Source organism: Oryx dammah, unplaced genomic scaffold (genome assembly GCF_014754425.2).
Source record: "Oryx dammah isolate SB20612 unplaced genomic scaffold, SCBI_Odam_1.1 HiC_scaffold_17, whole genome shotgun sequence".
Classification (NCBI taxonomy): domain Eukaryota; kingdom Metazoa; phylum Chordata; class Mammalia; order Artiodactyla; family Bovidae; genus Oryx; species Oryx dammah.
Genome location: NW_024070201.1, coordinates 51,219,000 through 51,239,717, shown reverse-complemented (window position 1 = coordinate 51,239,717; position 20,718 = coordinate 51,219,000). Strand labels below are relative to the sequence as shown.

Sequence of the window (20,718 nt, the reverse complement as noted above, 5' to 3'; positions counted from 1 at the left end):
AACCAGAATAAGGGTTGCTGGGGAGTGGGTTAGATGATTTCTGCAGTGGCAGTTTCTGAATACATGCCACTGTATTTTCTGAAAAACTCAACTACAAATATTAAAAATTTTAATTCTCAAAGGCCAGAAGACTGCATTTTTAGCAAGCATCCCAGATGATTCTAGATGTTGGTGGTCCACAGTCCACCCTTTCAAAAACCCCTTAAAATGGTAATTCTTGCTTAACTGCATTTAAATTATTGAGAGAACTTTAAAAACTCCAGATCCCGGGCTACACTACAGGTCAAGTGTAGCAGAATCTCTGAGGGTGGGGCCCGGGCATCAGGATTTTTCAAAACTCTCTGGGTAATTCTTTTGTGCAGCCCAGACAGAGACTGCTCTAGAACGAGTATTTCCAACTTGCCTGAGCATAAGAATCACCTGGGACTCTTATTTTGAAATAGGAATTCCCGGGTCCTGCTCTGCTCCTCTGAATCAGAATCTAGGGTTGTTAAGGTCTGGAAAACTGTACGAAGCGCACTTAAGGGAATACTGAGAAATTAACTAGATCAGCATCTTTAGCCCTCTCTTGGTATCACTTTTGCTCAAGCAAAATGTGTAGATTCTACAGAGGAATGAGTAAGTCCACTTTTTTCCCTTTAAAAGGAGGGGAAAAGCCACCATGGTTGCTATTAGACACAAATCTTCTCCCAGATATATAACCTGTTGGTAGCCAGGACCACAGAAGTGTACTCTGTATTTGGCTTCCACTTACTTGGAAATAATCAGTCAGCTCTTTATTGATCACCAACTATGCCAGACATTATTGTGTTTCTAGTTCCAGCAGTATACAGTGGTGGACGACAGGCATTGCCTCTGCTTTCATCAAGCATACATTCTATAGTCAACGGAAGAAGCTGGCCCCCAGAAAGAAAGCATAAGAACACAACAGAGGGAGGCTTGTTTGAGGTGGAGGTGAGGGTGGATTAGGGGAATCCCTTTAAAGGTTAGAGGTAAAGAGAGCAAGGAGAATCAAAGGCTTAAATCCAAAGGGCCTTGAAGGCAAGCTTGGGGGTTTAATCTTTATTCTGGAAGAAAATGGGGAGTTCTAAAGCAAGGAATGATGAAGGAGAACTGATTTTCACAAGGAGAGAATGAATGTTGAAAGGAGCTACTGACTGCCTATGTATGGGCTCATTTATGTTCATTCATCTCATGTATTTTTTCACCATAACCCTGTGAAAAAGGTGGTGTTTTATCACGTTGTAAAGATAAACAGACTCATGATAATTTGCTCGTAATCACAAAGTTGACAAGTGACAGTAGAGATTTGAACCCAAGATTGGCTCCAAAGCCTGTGCTCCTTTCACGCTGCCTCCATTCTCTCTGTGTATCTCCCTTGCCTTACCATTTGGGTGATGGGTATTTCCTTGCTTTTATTTTCCAGGTAAATAGTTCTAGTAATTGTCATCAAATAGGTAAATAAGTGGATTCTCATTTTGGTTTTTGATATAGGTAATTACTGAAGTAAATGGAAGCTTGAACATGCCCACCAGGACTCCCAGCTCCCAAGAATTCCTGAGCATGAGCAGATAGTCTCTGAAAGCGTTTCCACAGATGTAACCACAGCTATAAATAGATTAGATTTTGGTCCTCCGATATTAGAATAAAGTGCTAGAAATTGTATTGCCTTGAATATAGTTTCACTGATTTTTGGGAGTGATTATTATCTTTGAGGTTTGTTCGAAGTCTGATTGCAAGACTCCATCTGAAACTGGAAGCTGGTGTGGGAGAGTTGAGTGGTCTGTGGCCATACCTTGTAGTAAGAGTGATATCTGTTACTGTTCAGATCTGCAGACTCTCACCAGGAATTCTCAAGGATATTTGAGTTCTCACCAAGCCAGGAGTAGAAGCAGAGAAGTCACCGCCCTTCCAGATGCTCAGGACAGAGGGACCATGCAAGAACGAAGCACAAGCCCAGACCTGCCATTGGCAAGAGCTCCAGATGAGAGCAGGAGCTCCCCACCTCCCTCTGCTCTTAAAGAGACTTCAAGTGGAAGAGGAAAGCTTCATGAGGCCCTGGAGCACATGGTACCCATCACAAAAATGCAGAGCACTGAGGACACCGAGGCAGGCCCGGCCTTCAGTGACGAGGACTACGAGGAAGACATCATTGAGCCCAGGACCCTCAATGAGATCACCACTGTGACAGACAAAACTAGCCCGTGGTCCAGTTTCATGTCAGATGCAAGTGAGAGCATGAGCCCTCAGCCTGATGAGGCCCAGAGGGAAGGCTTCTCTTGTCCATCAGAGTCTTTCCCCAGAGAGGAGCTCAGGGTCAGAAGTAGCTTTCTGTCCAGCCCGGAAAGGAATGTCGATGCCCACTTGCATAGGCAAGGTTCTCCAAGCGAAAGTACTGTGTCTTGTGAGGGTGTGGTGTCTAAGGCCAGGGTTGGAGAGCCTGCCTCAGCAGACCCACAGCTCACCTCCCACATGACCCAATTAGGAGGCCAGCAGAGTGACACTTGTGTTGGGTGGCACTCACCAAAGGCAAACCAGGACCAGGGCCCCAAGCCACAGTCCCAGGCTAAGAAGGAAGTGGCCTCCGATGAGCTAAGTGACTCTGCTGATAGCTCCGAGAAACTCGCTCTGCAGCCAGCATCCCAAAGCAGAAGGAAAAACCATAAGCAACCACCCATCACCTGCCCTGACATCAGGCAGAAGCAGACAACCTCTGGGTCAGAGGTGTCCACGAGGCAGAGCCTCCTCCTGTATCCTTTGGTGTTTCCCCCAAGTAGCCCCTTAAGCCATCTTTAGGCATTTTGGATGCTGGTATTTAGACCAGCCACTTGAGTGAGCAGTGCCAACCCTCCCAATCAAATGCACTCAGAGGCATAGGAATATCCCCTTCCTTCTGAAAACTCACCTGCACTGACCAGGTGCTATGATTCTACCATTATCATCAGGCCTCTGGAGCATAATGCTTTGCACTGGGTTTAGATGTTGGCAGCACAGTCATTGGGCTTCCCTCATGGCTCAGTTGGTAAAGAATCCGCCTGCAGTGCGGGAGATAGGGTTTGATTCCTGGGTTGGGACGATCCCCTGGAAGAGAACATGGCAACCCACTCCAGTATTCTTGGCTGGAAAATCCTGTGGAGAGAGGAGCCTGGTGGCCTACAGTCCATAGGGTCACAAAGAGTCTGAGTGACTAAGCACAGCACCTTCATTAGCCTATCCTAGCCTGATTTATCTGATTAATTTTGCGTATTTTACACCTGAAGGCAAAGCTCTGCATCTTAGGTATGAGACCATTAATCTCAGTTGAAATATCAGGGGAGGGTATAGAGAAAAGGTAAGAAGAGTCCTGCCCGTGATTGAGCATTTACCAGGTGCTGGGTGCTTTACATACATTCCAAGTTCAGTTATCACAAGTCTTTAAAGTCGGTATTGTGGTGGTGTTTTTTTTTTAATATTTGTTTATTTTGGCTGCACTGGGTTTTAGTTGCAGCATGAGGGGTCTTTAATTGTGACATGTGGAATCTAGTTCCCTGACCGGGGATTGAACCCAGGCCCCCTGCATTGGAAGCTTGAAGTCTTAGCCACTGGACCATCAGGGAAGTCCTTAAAGTCAGTATCGTTTCTGTTTTGCATGTAACGAAACAAAGACTAAGAATTATGGTGACGTGTACTATTCAATTTTTTTTTAGGCAAAGGATGTGGCCAAGGTATAAGGGAAGTGGATACCACTGAAATGGTCTTTGCCCACTCCCCCCAGGATGGCAGTGTTGGTCGGAAGAAGTGTATCTAACACTCCCTCTCTTCCTCCTTTGAAATGCAGATGGCCATGTTATGGGGAAAGGAAACCACTTAGGACCATCAGTAACCCTCTCATCCATAGCCTAAACAGCTGATTGATCAGCTCACATGCTATCCCAGTGACAGATGGGTTGTCGCATGGCCAGTAGGGAAGCAGGCTGCCTTTGTGGTGCTTTGCAGTGATTTCTCTACTAGAAGTCAGGGACCTGGCTTCGACCCTTCAAGACCCAGCTCTTACTACTTGTATAACTTTAGGTATATAATTTAACCCTTCTGAGCCTCAATTTCTTCACTTATAAGATGGAGGTAATAATCCCTTATCGGACTATATGTTCCAGGGAAGTCAAGGGCCTTGTCATTCTCTGTGTCCCCAGACATTGCACACAGAAAAGGTCAGTGATATAGACTGAAGTGAACTATCAGTTTTGAAGGATTCTTGAGAAAATCAAATGAGTGGGAACATTTGGACATAACACACAGATATGATTCTGGATGCAAGACAGAAACCTGAGGGTTGGGGAGTATGGGCTCAGGAGAGACTTAAGCAGGAAATGGCTGGAGGCTGAGCACTGAGAGCAGTCTGCTCGAGGTTCTTTCCTGCCTCATTCACCCTGGCTTCTAACGCTTCTGCCTCTGCAGTCAGTTTTTGTGTGCTCAGAATTTGAGATCAGTGGAGGACCAGTCACATGTGCCCAGGTCCTAAGGGTACTGCTTTAATTCAGGCCTTCCAAACTACTCATTCTTCCAAAAAGTAAGGATAGCCAGGCCCTGTGCTATGTAATTGCAGGCCCAAAAGCACAGTTGTTAAAAGTGCTGCACTCAATATGCCAGCAAATTTGGAAAACTCAGCAGTGGCCATGGGACTGGAAAAGGTCAGTTTTCATTCCGTCCCAAAGAAAGGCAATGCCAAAGAATGCTCAAACTACCACACAATTGTACTCACATGCTAACAAAGTAATGCTGAAAATTCTCCCAAGCCACGCTTCAACAGTATGTAAACCATGAAATTCCAGATGTTCAAGCTGGATTTAGAAAAGGGAGAGGAACCAGAGATCAAATTGCCAATATCCATTGGATCATAGAAAAAGTAAGAGAGTTCCAGAAAAACATCTCTTTCTGCTTTATTGACTATTCCAAAGCCTTTGACTGTGTAGATCACAACAGACTGGAAAATTCTGAAAGAGATGGGAATACGAGACCACCTGACCTGCCTCTTGAGAAATCTGTATGCAGGTCAGGAAGCAACAGTTAGAACTGGACATGGAATAACAGACTGGTTCCAAATAGGGGGAGAAATACATCAAGGCTGTATATTGTCACCCTTCTTATGTAACTTATATGCAGAGTACATCATGAGAAATGCTGGACTAGATGAAGAAGCAAAAGTTGGAATCAAGATTGCCAGGAGAAATATCAATAACCTCAGATACACAGATGCACCACCCTTATGGCAGAAAGCGAAGAACTAGAGAGACTCTTGATGCAAGTGAAAGAAGAGAGTGGAAAAAGTAGGCTTAAAGCTCAACATTCAGAAAACTAAGATCATGGCATCTGGTCCCATCACTTCATGGCAAATAGATGGGGAAACAATGGAAACAGAGACTTATTTGGGGGGGGCTCCAGAATCACTGCAGATGGTGATTGCAGCCATGAAATTAAAAGATGCTTGCTTCTTGGAAGAAAAGCTATGACCAACCTAGACAGCATATTGAAAAGCTTGGCCAACAAAGGTCCATCTAGTCAAAGCTATGGTTTTTTCCAGTAGTTGTGTATGGATGTGAGAGTTGGACTGTAAAGAAAGCTGAGCACCAAAGAATTGATGCTTTTGAATTGTGGTGTTGGAGAAGACTCTTGAGAGTCCCTTGGGCTGCAAGGAGATCCAACCAGTCAGTCCTAAAGGAATCAGTCCTGAATATTCATTGGAAGGATTGATGCTAAAGCTGAAACTCCAATACTTTGGCCATCTGATGCGAAGAACTGACTCATTGGAAAAGACCCTGATATTGGGAAAGATTGAAGACAGGAGGAGAAGGGGACGACAGAGGATGAGATGGTTGGATGGCATCACCAACTCGATGGATGTGAGTTTGAGCAAGCTCTGGGAGTTGGTAATGGACAGGAAAGCCTGGTGTGCTGTAGTCCATGGGGTTGCAAAGTCAGACATGACTGAGCAACTGAACTGAACTGTGCTATATAATAAGGACAGAGGTTTGAATCAAACCCTTCCTCTAGAAGTTCCCATATGAGGTAGGAGACAGGTAATGACAGTAGCAGATTAAAACAGTACTTTCCTTGTGGGGGCTTTGTGAAAGTTAACAATGTAACCTTTTTAGTATAGTGCTGATAGGCAGACAGTGTTCAGGAGATGTTAGTGGTGAGCAAGTGCATGATTGGTCAGCTTTATAGGCTAGAGAATTCTCCCTGTGGCTTGTAGAGGGTGCAGTAGGTCAGGAGGGAACAGATAGGAACGTTGGGAGTGATAATAACAAATAAAGAAAGTCTGACCTGAAGCATAAACTGCTTTATGATGAGGAAGAAGGGGAGGGATTTGATAGGATTAAATAGGGGCAGGGGATGAGAACGACAAAAACAGAAAGATATGACTTAGAGATTTCTGTCACAAGTAGGTCATTTACCAGGTAGGGAACAGCGCACAAAGTTAATCTGGAGGGAAGAGGCAGATTTCCATTTTGCATATTTGCATTTTGCCTATGAGAGGAGGACACGCCAGCTTGGAGCTCTGCTATAAAGGTCAGTGTCTCTAGAAACAGACGAGGTTGGCAGGGAGAGCCATGTGAGACAGAGCCCTGAGGATCACCAGCACGTGAGGGCAGGAGGAGCAGAGACCAGCACAGAGGAGGCAGAGGAGGGCTGGTCAAGAGATGGGGGCAGCAGTTTCAGGGAGTGGTGGTCAGCACCCGGATGCTTAAGGCAGATCCAGCAGAAAGTGGGCTGACGTGTATTCGCTGGCTTTTGTGTTAGGAGGATAGTGCAGAGGTGGGGATGGAAAGCAGGTTTAAGTGGGGGAGGGAACCAGTGGTAACTTTTCCTTCTCAACTGAGGAGACAGGAACAGCTGACATTGAGTACATGCTCTGTATCGGGCGCCATTCTAAGCACTCTGCATGTATAACATCATTTAATCCTTAAAAGGTATAATTATTATATCCATCTAATAGGTGAAGGAACAAGCCCAAAATGTGAACTTGCCTGAAGTTATCATCTAATGTGAGACAGATTACTGCTAGAGTAGGACCCTTAGAGGAGAAGGCAATGGCACCCCACTCCAGTACTCTTGCCTGGAGAATCCCACGGATGGAGGAGCCTGGTGGGCTGCAGTCCATGGGATCGCACAGAGTCGGACACGACTGAAGCAACTCAGCAGCAGCAGCAGCAGGACCCTTAGAAAGGCAGGTGGTTGCCGGGCTGACAAGGGGAGCTTGGTGTTTCAGACACACCCTGAACACCTCACAGCAGAGCTGTTCTCCCCACAGTATCAACCGACTCTCAGGCAGAGTTCCCAGCAGTGAGAGCAGCAACAACAGCTAGGCCCTACCTCACTGAGGCCTCTGAGGATGTCTGAGTTTAAAGGGTTGTTTTCTTCATGGTCTCCAACTCCACTCCCACTCATTCTGTAGATATTTATTAAACATTTATTGTGTCCCAGGTACTATACTAGGTGACAGGAATGTAGTATGAAAAAGAGCTCATATTTGCCCTCCTCAGGTTCAAAGTCTAGCATTAGTACAGCATTAGACCAGCTTGTATCAGAACCATACTTAGCTTACTTAACAGAAACAAAAATGTAGATCATCAAAATAGTCCCCTCCCTGGAATTCCCTGGCAGTCCTGTGGCTAGGACTCGGTGCTTTCATTCCATGGCGCAGGTTCAATCCCTAGTCGGGGAGCTAAGATCCTCCAAGCCTCAAGGAGGGGCCAAAAAAATAAGCCCCATCCCAAACTCAATCAGCACTTTGAACCAATAGTACTGGGTATCTCCAGAACATACAGAGAAGTGCAAGTACAGTACCTGCCTTCTAGAGCTCACGTCGTGATGGTGGGTCAGCTGTGCCCAATCAGAGCCATTTCTGGATGTGAGCACAGAACACCCCGTAGGACAGGCCCTCCTTTAGTGCCTGGCACCACCTTCCAGCCTCAGGCACTGCCCTAGAGCCGCCTTCCCACCCCGACCCTGTCTGTCATGTTCTGACCAGCAGGCCCTCAGCAAGAATGATCCAGTGCTTGCTACCTGTCAGCCTCATGCGGGCTCCAGGGAGTTAGTGAGGTGACTGAAGGAAGTACAGTGCCTCTGCCTTTGAGAAGCTTAGTAAATATTGAGGGAAACAAATGGAGAATCATATGAGATTAAATAAGCATTAGCCTTTGTTTCAGACTCTGCTCTGGACTAGGAAGGAGGGATCATTGTGGGCTATAATTTAGAGAAGGCTTCCTGGAGAAGGTGAGATTTGAACTGACCTATAAAGTATAAACATGTATATCTATACTATATCTATATCTATACTCCTAACGGAGTTCACAGGGCCTTCTCAGCAGAGGGAACCACTTGAGCAAAGGATTCATGGACAGGAGTAAGTTGGGTGGGGCTGGGGGAATAAAGGAGTGGTTGAGGTCAAAGGATACTGATCAGGAGATGGTTTCCAGGTATTTGTGTCTCTTAACTACCTTTACAGCCCAGAGCCCATTGTGGTCCCCAACTTCTTTCTACCTCCCCAGGAGTTGGAGGCCTCCCTGCGGATGCTCTCCATTTCTGCAGCTTTGCCACCACCTGCCACAACAGATCAGGTAAGAGGATACCCAGCCGACCTGTTTCCTGTAGAGTCATCTCTTCAGTGAAAGTGTACAGAATGCAGAGTGGCCCCGGCCACACTCCTTTGTGGTGGTCACGGTGGTCACTCTCTTGCACTGAGCTTATCCTCTGGGCACAACAGTGAAGGAGCTCAGGAAAAGTGAGGAAATGCACGTGTGTAAAGAGCAAGGCATTTTTCGCTAAGATGACAGATAAGAGAATTAGCACAGAAGCATAAAAACAGGACTTGGCTAAATACGCATACTGAGTATTTTGGAAGCTTCAAGCAGGAGATGCAAAGACAGATTATTCATCATGCAGCCAAGTTAGGTGCTTAGAACCTTGGTACAAATCCTAGCTGTCTTTTCTGCCTTGGCACAGCACCTCACCTTTCTAATATCTACTTCTCGAAATCATTCAGCATATATTTACTGTACCTGTGCTGTATCAGGCATTGTGCCAGGTGCTGAGTATACAGTAGTAAATAAGGCAAATTCCCTGTCTTAATGGAGTACAAATCATAAAGAAAAAATATTTACCAATTGTGACGAGTACTGGATGCTCTGAGAAAGAACAGGCTGTCTGAAGAGGCAGTGTTTGAGCTGAAAATGATCATGGCTGGCCAGGTACCCCACAGTTTGAAGCACTTTGTTAGCTCCTTTACTTCAGCAACCTTATTATGAAGTACATCCTTGTATCTCTGTTTAAGAGGAGAAAACTGAGGCACAAAGTGGTAAAATAACTTGCTTCACACAAGTGGTGAAGTGGTAGAAACAGAATTGGAACCCAAGCATTCTGGTTTCAAATTCTGTGTTTCTAACTACTGTACTCTGCTGAGGAGACACAAAACCACTGCCTGTGCAGCTTTTATTTTTAATTCCCCTTTTATTATTTGGGCACCCAATTTATAAATGAAATTTTGGAGTAAATTTCTATTGGTTATACAGTCACAGTGATTAAGGTCATCTCACCTATAGTCCAGTAAAGACTTTTTTAATTTTTATTTTATATTGGAGAATAATTGATTTAAAATGTTTCAGGTATACAGCAAATTGATTCAGTTATATATATATACACACACACACATTCTTTTTCAGATTCTTTTCCCATATAGGTTATTAGAGAACATTGAGTAGAGTTCCCTGTGTTATACCATAGATCCTTGTTGATTATCTGTTTTATATTTATTAACAGTGGTGTCTATATGTTAATCCCATACTTCCAGTTTACCCCTCCCACACACACACCTTTTGTCTTTGGGAATCATAAGTTTGAAGTCTGAATCTATTTCTGTTTGGTAAACAAGTTCATTTGTATCATTTTTTAGATTCCACATATAAGTGATATCATATGATATTTGTCTTTGACTTAATTCACTTAGTATGATCAACTTTAGATACACCCATGTTGCTGCAAATGGCATTATTTCATTGTTTTCTATGGCTGAGTAATATTCCATTGTATATGTCTACCGTATCTTCTTTATCCATTTTTCTGCCATTGGACATTTAGGTTGCTTCCATGTCTTGGCTATTTTAAGTCGTGCTGTAGGGAACACTGGGGTGCATTTATCCTTTTGGATTATGGGTTTTCCCTTGATACAAGCCCAGGAGTGGGATTGCTGGATCATTTGGTAGCTCTGTTTTTAGTTTTTGAGGAATCTCCATACTGTTCTCCTTAGTGGTTGTACCAATTTACATTCCCTTTTCTCCACACCCTCACCAGTATTTATTATTTGTAGACTTTTTGAGATCCAATCAGTCCATCCTAAAGGAAATCAGTCCTGAATATTCATTGGAAGGACTGATGCTGAAGCTGAAACTCCAATACTTTGGCCACCTGATGTGAAGAACTGACTCATTTGAAAAGACCCTGATGCTGGGAAAGATTGAAGCTGGGAGGAGAAGGGGATGACAAAGGATGATATGGTTGGATGGCATCACCGACTCGATGGACATGAGTTTGAGTAAATTCCGGGAGTTGGTGGTGGGCAGGGAGGCCTGGAGTACTGCAATCCATGGGGTTGCAAAGAGTCGGACACGACTGAGCGACTGAACTGAACTGATGATGGACATTCTGACCATTGTGAGGAGATACCTCATTGTGGATTTGATTTTCATTTCTCTGGTAATTAGAAGCGTTGAGCATCTTTTCACGTACTTTTTGGCCTTCTATATGTACCCTCTGTCTGTTTAGATCCTCTGCATTTTTTTGATTGAGGTCTTTGTTTTGGAGATTAATCCCTTGTCAGTTGCTTCCTTTGCAAATATTTTCTCCCATTCTGTGGGTTGTCTTTTCATATTGTTTATGGTTTTCTTTGATGTGCAAAATCTTTTAAGTTTAATTAGGTCTCGTTTGTTTATATTTTATTTTCATTGCTCTAGGAGGTGGATAGTAGAGCTTTGAAAATCATTTTAGAGAATAATACATGCTGTGAGCAAAATGTATTAGCTTATTTGTTAATTATAATAGCTAACTCCTGTTTAATGCTTACCTATGCACTAGACATTATTCTAAGCACTTTACAGATATAAACCGATTTAATTCTCCCAAGAACCCAACAAGAGAAGTACTGTTGTTATCTCCACTTAATAGATGAGAAAACTAAGACTAATACAGAACTTCCCATACAGACCTACAAGGTATTGTAGTTTTTATTCTGTAGAAACTGAGACACATATAAAGTGAAGTATATTCTCACCTGCTCAGGGTCTCCTAACCAGTAAAGAAAAACGTATGACTCCAAACTGTGCTTTCCATTTTGCACCATTTTAAAATCATGACATTTGGCTTACAGTATATTTTTTAGCTAATTTACCTTCTTTCTGTAGGTCTCCTTTACAGTTAACATTTGAACATTCTTTGTGCTCTTCCAGAGCCTACTTTGATGACAGATGGGATCAGTCCGGAAGTGTCCTGGAAACCTGGGGTATAGTCCTACAGAGGTGTCTGTTCTTTCGCTGGTTTCTTTCCCTCATCTACCCCAGCACCATTTTAAGGACACCTCATTTATTTGGCACATGGATCAGTCTTAAGTTCCCACACATCTCAGTTTTTATCAGATATGTATTCCTGTCCTAGAGGAGGAGAGGTGCCAGTCGCGCCCCCCCCCCCGGAGCTCTGCACTTCTGGGGCCTTATTTCTGCCCTGGCTCAGGTCACTGGTTCATCTTCTGCTCTGCATCCCCCCTTGCATGTCCTTTGTATACACATCAGCACTTACGCCAGCGTAGCAGGGCCGTGTCCAGCACCAAGCACAAGCTTTAGAGCAAGACCACCTGTGAAGTGAAATAATCTCACATAGCTTAGTGATCTTGGGCAGGTGACTTGGCCTTTCTCTCTCTCTCTTTTTTTTTTTTTTGAAGTAACATCAGGCTAACATGCTTCTTACCTAATAAGAGGATGATAAGAATTACCCTAGAGAAAAAAAGCAGACCCTGTTAGTTTCCTTTCCCTCTTCCCCTCCCAGCCAAGTGGGTGAAATGTCAGTGAGTTGTGCCCTGTAGGAAGGGAAGCCTTCAAATCACTGTGTCCAAGCCAAACAGAACTGCTCTTCCTGCTTTTGTGTTTCTGCCTTCATGATGTGCCAGCTCCTGGGTGACTTATTGTCTTTAATCTATTAAAGATAAATACAAAGGATGGGAGGGGAAGATATAAGAATGTTTACTTCAGTTAAAGGGCACGTCTAGTTCTGAGAAAGATAAGTCTCACACACTTTTCAGCCTTGTTTCATTGTTATTTATTTTGGGTTGCGTTGAGTCCCTGTTGCTGCGTGGTCTTTCTCTGGTTGTGGTGCACAGATTTCTCATTGCCGTGGCTTCTCCTGTTGCAGAGAAACTCTAGTGCACATGGGCTCAGTAGTTGTGGCACAAAGGCTTAAGTTGTCCCGAGGCATGTGGAATCTTCCCTGACCGGGGATCCCTGAATTGGCAAGCAGACTCTTAACCACTGGATGACCAGGGAAGTCGGCCTTTTTTCTTTCTTTCCCTCAACAAAACTCCATTGTTTACTGCTCTCAGAACACCTGTCTCCTCAGGACCTCATCTTGGGTCCTAGTTAGGATAGCCAGTCGTCACAGTTCACCCAGAATTGTCTCATTCAGCATTGAAAGTCCCCAGGACCCAGGCAGCATCAGGATGTTGGCCATCCTCACTGGTTATGAGCCTCTCACTACTTGATTTGTTTGTAGCAGTATATTTTCTCCATCCTATGCTCTTGGCTTCATTCCTCCTTTACACCCTGGTCTCAGCCTATTACCGTTTCCCTTCAGCATGAAAAACTTCCTTCAGAATTTCATATAGTGCAGACCTATGGGGAACTGATGCTTTCAACTTCAGTTGGCTGAAAATATATTTTACCTTCATTTTTCAAACATTTTTTTCCACTGGATATAGAATTCAAACTTGAATTGTGTTTGTTTTAGCATTTTACTTATTCATTTTTGCCCACTCGAAGGATCTTAGTTCCCTGACTAGAGATTGAACCCAGGCCCTCAGCAATGAAAGCTCTGCATCCTAACCACGGGATCACCAGGTAATTCCATTTAGAACTGTCCCTCCACATTTAGAACTATCCCTCCACATTCTACTGACATCCAATGTTTCTGATGAGAAACAAGTGTAATTCTCATTGCTGTTGCCTCAAATGTTATATGACCTCTGTTCTTTGTCTGCCTTTAATATTTTTGTCTCTGGTTTTTAACAGTTTGACTACAACCGTTCATAGTTTGTAGAGGCAGGGGATTGGATGAGGAAGAAGAGCACATTCAACAATATTGATGATGCTTTAGTTCTTAGGTTGGGTTGCGGATTTATAGATGTTCATGTTTATTATGCTTCATAATTTACATATGTTACATATTCTCTGGTATGTTACACAGTGAAAACACAAAATCATATGTAATTTAAATTTTAAGAATGATTGAATGGTGACAAAATGGAGACACCAAGATTTGGCTATGACTATGGATCAGAAGTATAGAGTAGTGGGTGGAGTAGCATCTGAGATGGGGAGTTTGTTTTTTGTTTTTATACAGAAGGCTACAGCTTTTTCTGAGTGCCAAGTACAGTGACCAGTAGAGAAAGAGAGAAGAGGAAGATGCTGGAGAGGGAAAGAGAATAGAGAAACTACGCCCTGGGTTGTAGCGATTGCATGGGATCCAGAGCACATGTGGGTTAGCCTTTTGACAAGTAGAAAACTCACCCTGCAGCATCCATGCAGGCAGAGAAGGTGGGTACTAAAGCAGATGGGGTTAGATGTGGTAATAGAGTTTCCCGTTTGATGAAAGCTTGTTTTCTTGTCTTCTGTTTTTGGTTCGGGTTCAGGCCCAGTCAATAGCTCAAAGTGAGAGGTAGGCAGGGGAGGGCAGGAGCCTTGTCATGTGTCCCCAGCTTGAGGATTCCATCTATTCTGCCTCTTCCTAAGGCCCTGAAGGCTGAAGAGGAGCCTTTGAGAAGCTGGACTTTTCTCAAGCAGTGTCCTGGGACAGCTATACAGTAGCTCACCTGGCTTCACAAGATCTAAGGGAAGGCCTAGTCCTTCTTCCACACTGAAACCGAGCACCTGAACCCAGGAGCTTCCCAGACAGTCTCCACTCCAGCGTTTGTGAGGCTGGCCTTTCCCCTCTGTCCCCCACAGTACAGTGGATACGACTCTGTGTGACCTTCGGCAGATCTTCTGATCTGAGTCGGTGTCATCTGTCAGATGGGGTTTTAAGGCCTGAAAGCCTGGTTGTACTGAACGGAACCAGGTGTCACACAGAGAGGGTAAGGGGAGCCCTCAGCTCTCCTTCCTCGTAACTGTTTGATCTTCTGGTTTTCACCTTTTCAAGAAGCAAAAGAGGGAGAAGGATGGCGGGTCTGGCAGGAACACTCCAGCGGCACATTAGAAATTATTGGGTTGGCAAAAAAAGTTTGTTTGGGTTTTTCCATAACATCATGCAGAAAAAATCCAAACAAACCTTTTTGCCCACCCGATACTTATGAATCAGTCAGGTTCTGCTATTTATGCTTTCTCTTCCTTCTTTGTGATAAAGTAACTCTTCACCAGGACAGCTCCTGGGTTTTATTTATAGTTACATCTGATTCTGTTTGCTTAGTTGCCAGGGGCAGACTAATTTTATCAAATTCCCTAAAAAGGAGGTAGAGGGTGCAACAGCGTTAATGTATGTGTTGTTTGCCCCAGGCTTACGTCTTCTGCTCTTGCACATGTTTCTTTGGGAAAGTCTCAACCACTTGAGTTATTTCAGTTATTATTACAGTTTGACTCTCGAATCCTTACTTTCAGCCTAGACTTCTCTGCCATGCTGTAGACACATGTGGGTCCAGCAGCATCCTGAAGTCTTTTAGTTGATGTTACAAACAGTTCAACACATCCAGAACTTGAGCCAGTTATCCTCCTTTGCACACCTGCCGCTATTGCGTGCATCCCTTATCTCAGTAGATGCGACCACCATCCTGTAATTACCCGGCCAGAGTATATGTGTCATCTTCCTGTCCTCCTCCCCTCCTCCCACTCTTTATCCCCCACACCTACAGCCAGTCTATCACCAAGGCCTGTTAATTCTGTCCCCTAAATATCGTTGAATCCATTCACTTCTCACCATTCCATTATCTCATCCCAGTCATCTCCTCCATAGCTGTTTCTAACTAGTCTACTCATACCCACACCCTCCCACTACTGTGCCTCTCCATACTGCATCTCCACCAGGCTTGCCCACTGTAATTGACTTTTACCACACTCTACCTCCAGAGGATGGAAGGATTCTTCAAGGTTGTCCAAAAAAAAAAGTCCATATTCCTAAACCAGTTACCCAGTCCGAGTGCCCGGTTTATTTGACCTCTCAGCAGCATACGATACACTTGATCTCTCTCCTTTGAACAGTTTCTTCACTTGTTTCTAAGGCATCAGTGCTTCTCAGTTCTTCTCCTCCCTTGTTAGCAGCTCTTGCTCAGCCACCTTTGTTGGTTTTCCTCATTTCTTCTACTTGTGAATACAGAGGTGACCCAGGATGTGGTCTTATACTTCTCTATTTACACTTAATTTCTAGATGACCTTGTCTGATCTTGTCAAATGGCTTTGAATCCCATTTATATATTGAAGACTCATAATGACCATCTTAGCCCAGACCTATCCTCTGACTCTAGGCTCATATGTCTGACTGCCTATGTAGCATCTCAACTTGGATATCTAATAGGTATCTGAAGTTCAGCATACCTAAAACAGCTCCAGAGTATTCCTCAAATCTGTTCTTCAGTCTTTCCCATCTCAGTTAATAGCTATTCTCTCTTTCTGGTTTAGTTGTTCCTGCCAAAACCCATGGAATCCTCCCTGATGCCTTGATTTCTAATCCACCAGGAAATTCTGGCTGCTCTGCCTTTAAATTCAGACCCAGCCACTGCTCACACTCCCAGCGTTACCTGGTCTAAACTGCCATCATCTCCCACCTAGGAGCCTCCTAACTTGCCTTTCTGCTCCTGCCCTTGCCCCTTGCAGCCCACTCCCCATACAGTATCCTGTTAAGTTTTTAAGATGTTAAGTAAATCATGAGATGAGTCATGTGACTCCTTCACTCAGAACCCTCCAGTAACTTACCATTGATGACTAGGAGAGCCCAAAGTGACCGGAGGACAGGCAGGCCAGAGAGTAGGAAAGTAGTTAGGGCCTCAAACTTGAAATGTACATCTTTCAGCAAATTTCAAAGTCCTGAACTCTGTACACAAGTAGAGAAGGAGTTGTGGCCCCTTCCTCACCCCCACGCTTCCACACACCCCCACACCCGCCAAAGCTTACAGTTTCCCAGGGGACTTATCTGTATATGTTAAGTTCCACCAACTCCATCAAGTTCATTTATCTGATGTAGAAATGGTGGACCTGGTGCCATGGACCCTGTCTTCAGGGAGGGCATTGGCCACCAAACTACTCAACTGACTTTCTCAAATGCCATTTAGCCTATATTAGTACTGAACAAAACAAAGAGAATGAGTACAGGGAAAGGCTGACAGAGCCATGTAGGGCGGCATGAGTAGAAGTCAGCAAAGATGAAGGAAAGGCTTTGCAGGCTGTGGATATGGAGAAAAGAAACCTCTCAGAGAATCAACAGAATGTGGTAACCAGGAGGTACAAACAATATGTGCTAGAGAAGAGGCCAGAGATGGGGTGAGATCGGCCTGGCCTGAGTTGAAGCAGTCAGGAGAGAAAAAGAGAAGAGCAAGAATCAAGCTGTCATCTGAGTCCCTGGAGTACCGCAGGTCTGGGGCCAGGTGCTGTTGATCATGAGGGGTCCTGTAGGAGGCGGAAGACAAGGCCAGGCATAAGTGTCCCCTTGAAAGCCTTCAGTTGCCCAGCCCCCTCCCACCCAGCAGTTTCAGACATCATAGGGATCGAGGTGCTCCAGGCCAGCTGGGGAGCTGAGAGCTCCTGGCTCTGCTGCTGACCTTCTGAGGTCCCACACACAGTCTGGGGGTGCAATATGGACCTAGTTTGTAGCTGTGCCTCCCTCAAAGACTCCCACACAGTTCTGTATCACAGTTAAGTGCGTGGCTTCCAAGTAAGACAGCCTAAGTTCAGTCAGCTTTGCCACTTTCTAGCTGTGTCACCCAGCACAAGCTACCTAACTTTTCTGTGCTTCAGTGCCTTTATCTGAGTCCTGACACAGCTACTTTTCTCCCAGGAGCTCAAATAATTTTTCTGTCCCTTGGTTTTCCTTCCCCAGCCTAGAGCCATTTAAGAGAAACACAGTCTTGCTGGAGGAACCCAGCCTATCACAAGATCACCAGACCGGATGGTTGGAGTCCAAGGGAACTTCCTGGCTGACCTGCCCCTCTTGGGGCAAGAAGCCTGACCTATTGCCTCCCTCTTTCAGCTGCCGAGTCCCTAGCCCTCTGCAGAGCCCCAGGAGGAGACCCAAAGGTCAAAGCATTTCTGATTAAGGCTTTAGGGAGGAGAAGAGCTCTCTGGCCAAGGGTGTACAGAAGTCAGGGGACACAGCCACAGTTGGCTGGTGGCCGCCCTGGCCCACAGGCATTCAGCAGGCACCGAGAGGGAGAGGGCCTGCAAGGCTGCAGACGGGTGCTCGGCTCAAGTTGCCTGAGCAGCTCTGCGGCCAGAGTCTTCCGGGAGTGTCACTTTACCTTTTCCTGCCCAGGAACCAGGACTTTTGAGCCCTCTCCCCAGGCAGGGCATGGGTTCAGAAGGCTAAGGCATCTTGATCTAGCCCAGCTTCCTTGTAGTGCAGATTAGGAGACTGAGGTCTGGGCTGAGGGGTAACTCGGGGCCTGTGGAGTAGGTCTGTTTTCAGGGAAGCCTTCTCGGAGGAGGGGAGGGAGGCATCAGGGCGTGAGGAAAGGTGGGAGTGTATAGGTAGGGAGAGCCACATGACCAGAGCTCTACAGCAGGATTACAGGGGGCCCATGGAGCATGGAGCCCGCCATGCTGCAGCCAGGCCCAGTCAGACTTAGGACTTGCCTGTCAGGGCTGGGCCCCCGGCCTGCACATCTTGTCCTAACTTACCCCCTGCTCCGAGTTGCAGCTGCTGAGTCTGCTACTTCCTGCAGCACAAGGAAGTCCTAGTCTCAGCCTTCAGACGGGACTCTGGGCGCCGCCCCAGGGGAGGCAGCCAGCCAAGGGGGTGAAAGGTGAACAGGCGGCGGCGGTGCTGAGCCTCACTCAACTCTCAGCAGCGCCATCCAAGCCAGAACCGGGCGCTGTTTACTTTCAGTTTTCAGCTCTTTGGAAAGTTTTACTTCTGGCTCCTGAATCAGTGTTTATGTCATATAAGGGATCTGCTCTGGAGTAAAAAGCAACTTCAGCCCCGTTGCCAGGCCCAGGAGCTCACTGGTGGGGGGCAGTAGGAGGGGAGCGTGGCCAGCACTGGGCTTGCCTTGGGAGGCGCCGCAGCCACTCGCACTGCACCTTAAGTGCAGTCTGAGAGCAGCAAGTCTTTGTTCTGCTCTCCGCTCTGCTGCCACTTAGCTCTGCCCTTTAGAGGATGGCATATCGGACCAGAGCCTTGGTCATGTCTGAATTGTATTTCAGCTTCATAGTAGACGTGGGGCAAGGAAGGGGAGTTCTCTTGGTAATGAAGATACCAGGACCCAGAGAGAGAGCATTTTGGCCTCAAGCAAGTGAGGCAGTTGAACTGGCTGCAGCCCAGTGTCCCTTCCACTCCACCCCACCACCTCCCCTCTGAGAAGGTCCAGGGACACCCTGAAGCAGGGGTAAATGGGGGCACCTGCACCCACCACCCTCCAGCGAACATGTGGCCTATTTAGGGACGTCCATCTGGGGACTGGATGGAAGGGACCCAGACCACAGGGGTTTCGATCAGATCACATTTCAGACCAAAGAAGAGGGCGAGAGCATTCTGAGAAGGCATTGCATCACAGGGAGTTGGCTGAACAGGAAGCCACGGACCGAGAGAAGTCCCTGGGTTACAGGGCAGCTCCTCTTGTATTATCTGCTCATCTTGATCTGTTCTCAGATGAGGAAACTAAGGCCCAGAGAAGAAATGACTTGCCCAAAGCCACTTGGCTAAGAAGTGGTAGAGCCAGGACTAGAACCAGCTCCCTGGCCAAGGTCGGAGAAGCCCAGCTCCTCACTTTGAGGAGGCCCAGGAGGCCCCATGTTTTGCTGCCACTACTGTTCCTTACTTGTTCCCTGATGCTTTATTTTCTCCCGGTGGAATTCTGCCTTTGACAGTGAAACTCCTTTGAGACATCGGTCTCAAACAACAGACTGAAAGGCCTATCCATGTTCATGGCCTGGGTGTCGAGGTGCCCAGAAAAGAGCAGGTCTCCATATTTGGAAGTGGAAGAAGTTAATGGCAGACCTGCATAGACTGGGTGGGACAGTCACACCCCTGATGTAGTGCCAGGCTTAACACACAGACCACTGGGAAGTCCAAGGGCAGTATGGTCAGTTGCTCCCCAGACATTCAGGAACTGTAGCCCCCGCTCTGGGCTTGTCTTCTGCCCTCCATTTCTGCAGTCACCCGGGCCCGTCCCCACTGTTTTCCCAGCAAAGACATTCCACACCTTTGCTCAAGTTGAGCCTCCACCTGGAACATCTTTTCTCACAGGCTTTGTTCAGATTCCACATTCATGTTGTTTTAAGTCCCTCTTCTGGAAAGGACCCTTGCAGGGACTTCACCCCCCATATGACATCCTTAGTCTGATGATCCTGCTTCCATGTGGGCTCCTCCTGCCTCCCCAGGAAGGCTGAGACTCCTCAAAGCACAGCAATAGTGACAATTTCCCAGTGCCCCCAGAGCTCCAGTGAGGAATAGTTAGGGGTGTCCTACTCTGCTGCTAAGTCGCTTCAGTCGTGTCCGACTCTGTGCGATCCCATGGACGGCAGCCCACCAGGCTCCCCCGTCCCTGGGATTCTCCAGACAAGAACACTGGAGTGGGCTGCCAGTTCCTTCTCCAATGCATGAAAGTGAGAAGTGAAAGTGAAGTTGCTCAGTCGTGTCTGACTCTTCACGACCCCATGGACTGCAGCCTACCAGGCTCCTCCGTCCATGGGATTTTCCAGGCAAGAGTACTGGAGTGGGGTGCCATTGCCTTCTCCGGTCCTACTCTAGGCAGCTTCAATTATCTGGAGAGGAGACTGCCTCTTGCAGCAAATACCTCATTCATTTTTTCATTCATTCCAGAACCAGTGATGGCTCAAGCTGGAGAGGAGACAGATGCTGATGTACCCGACAACCACAGAGATGAAGCTCAGAGCCTGGGAGCTTGCCCAGCCCCTGTAACGTTGTATGTCCTGGGGTAGCAGCCCTGATAAAGAAGGAAACTTGACTGTTAGGACGATTTTAGACCCTTTGGAGATCAACATAAGCCAAATGCTGCTGACCTTCCATAGCTCTGCCCTGCCCAGGACACAGAGCCAAGCCCCGTCCTGTCCGTCCCTGGGTCTGGGCCTTGCAGATAAGCCCCCCCCTCCGCCCCTGCAGGTTGCTGGGCCCGGGTGTGGGTACTGGGAGGTTGCCTGTGGCTGGTTCACAGATGTGGGCCCAGCTGGCAGGTACAGGCCCCGCTCACACTGCTCCCTCCAATGCCATGACCTCACCCCCACCCCAGCTGGGCTGAAACCCTGTGTGTCTCGGGTACCACCTCTG

General features: G+C 46.4%; 1 protein-coding gene and 1 non-coding gene across 3 annotated transcripts in view; one reads left to right on the top strand and one right to left on the bottom strand.

The window, feature by feature from the left end:
* Nucleotides 1-20,718, top strand: part of C2CD3 (C2 domain containing 3 centriole elongation regulator) — a 118,836-nt gene that overhangs the window by 95,482 nt on the left and 2,636 nt on the right. Inside the window, exons 31-32 of one of the 2 annotated variants that reach the window (XM_040258805.1) lie at nt 1,829-2,750; nt 8,486-8,597. In XM_040258805.1, coding sequence (XP_040114739.1) covers nt 1,829-2,750; nt 8,486-8,597 — 1,034 coding nt within the window. Of the gene's footprint in view, nt 1-1,494; nt 1,676-1,828; nt 2,751-8,485; nt 8,598-20,718 lie in introns of those variants that run through there. The other variant, XM_040258806.1, reaches the window with a different exon arrangement.
* TRNAW-CCA lies at nt 3,524-3,596 on the bottom strand. The gene has a single exon. It is a non-coding gene; the product is annotated as a tRNA-Trp (tRNA).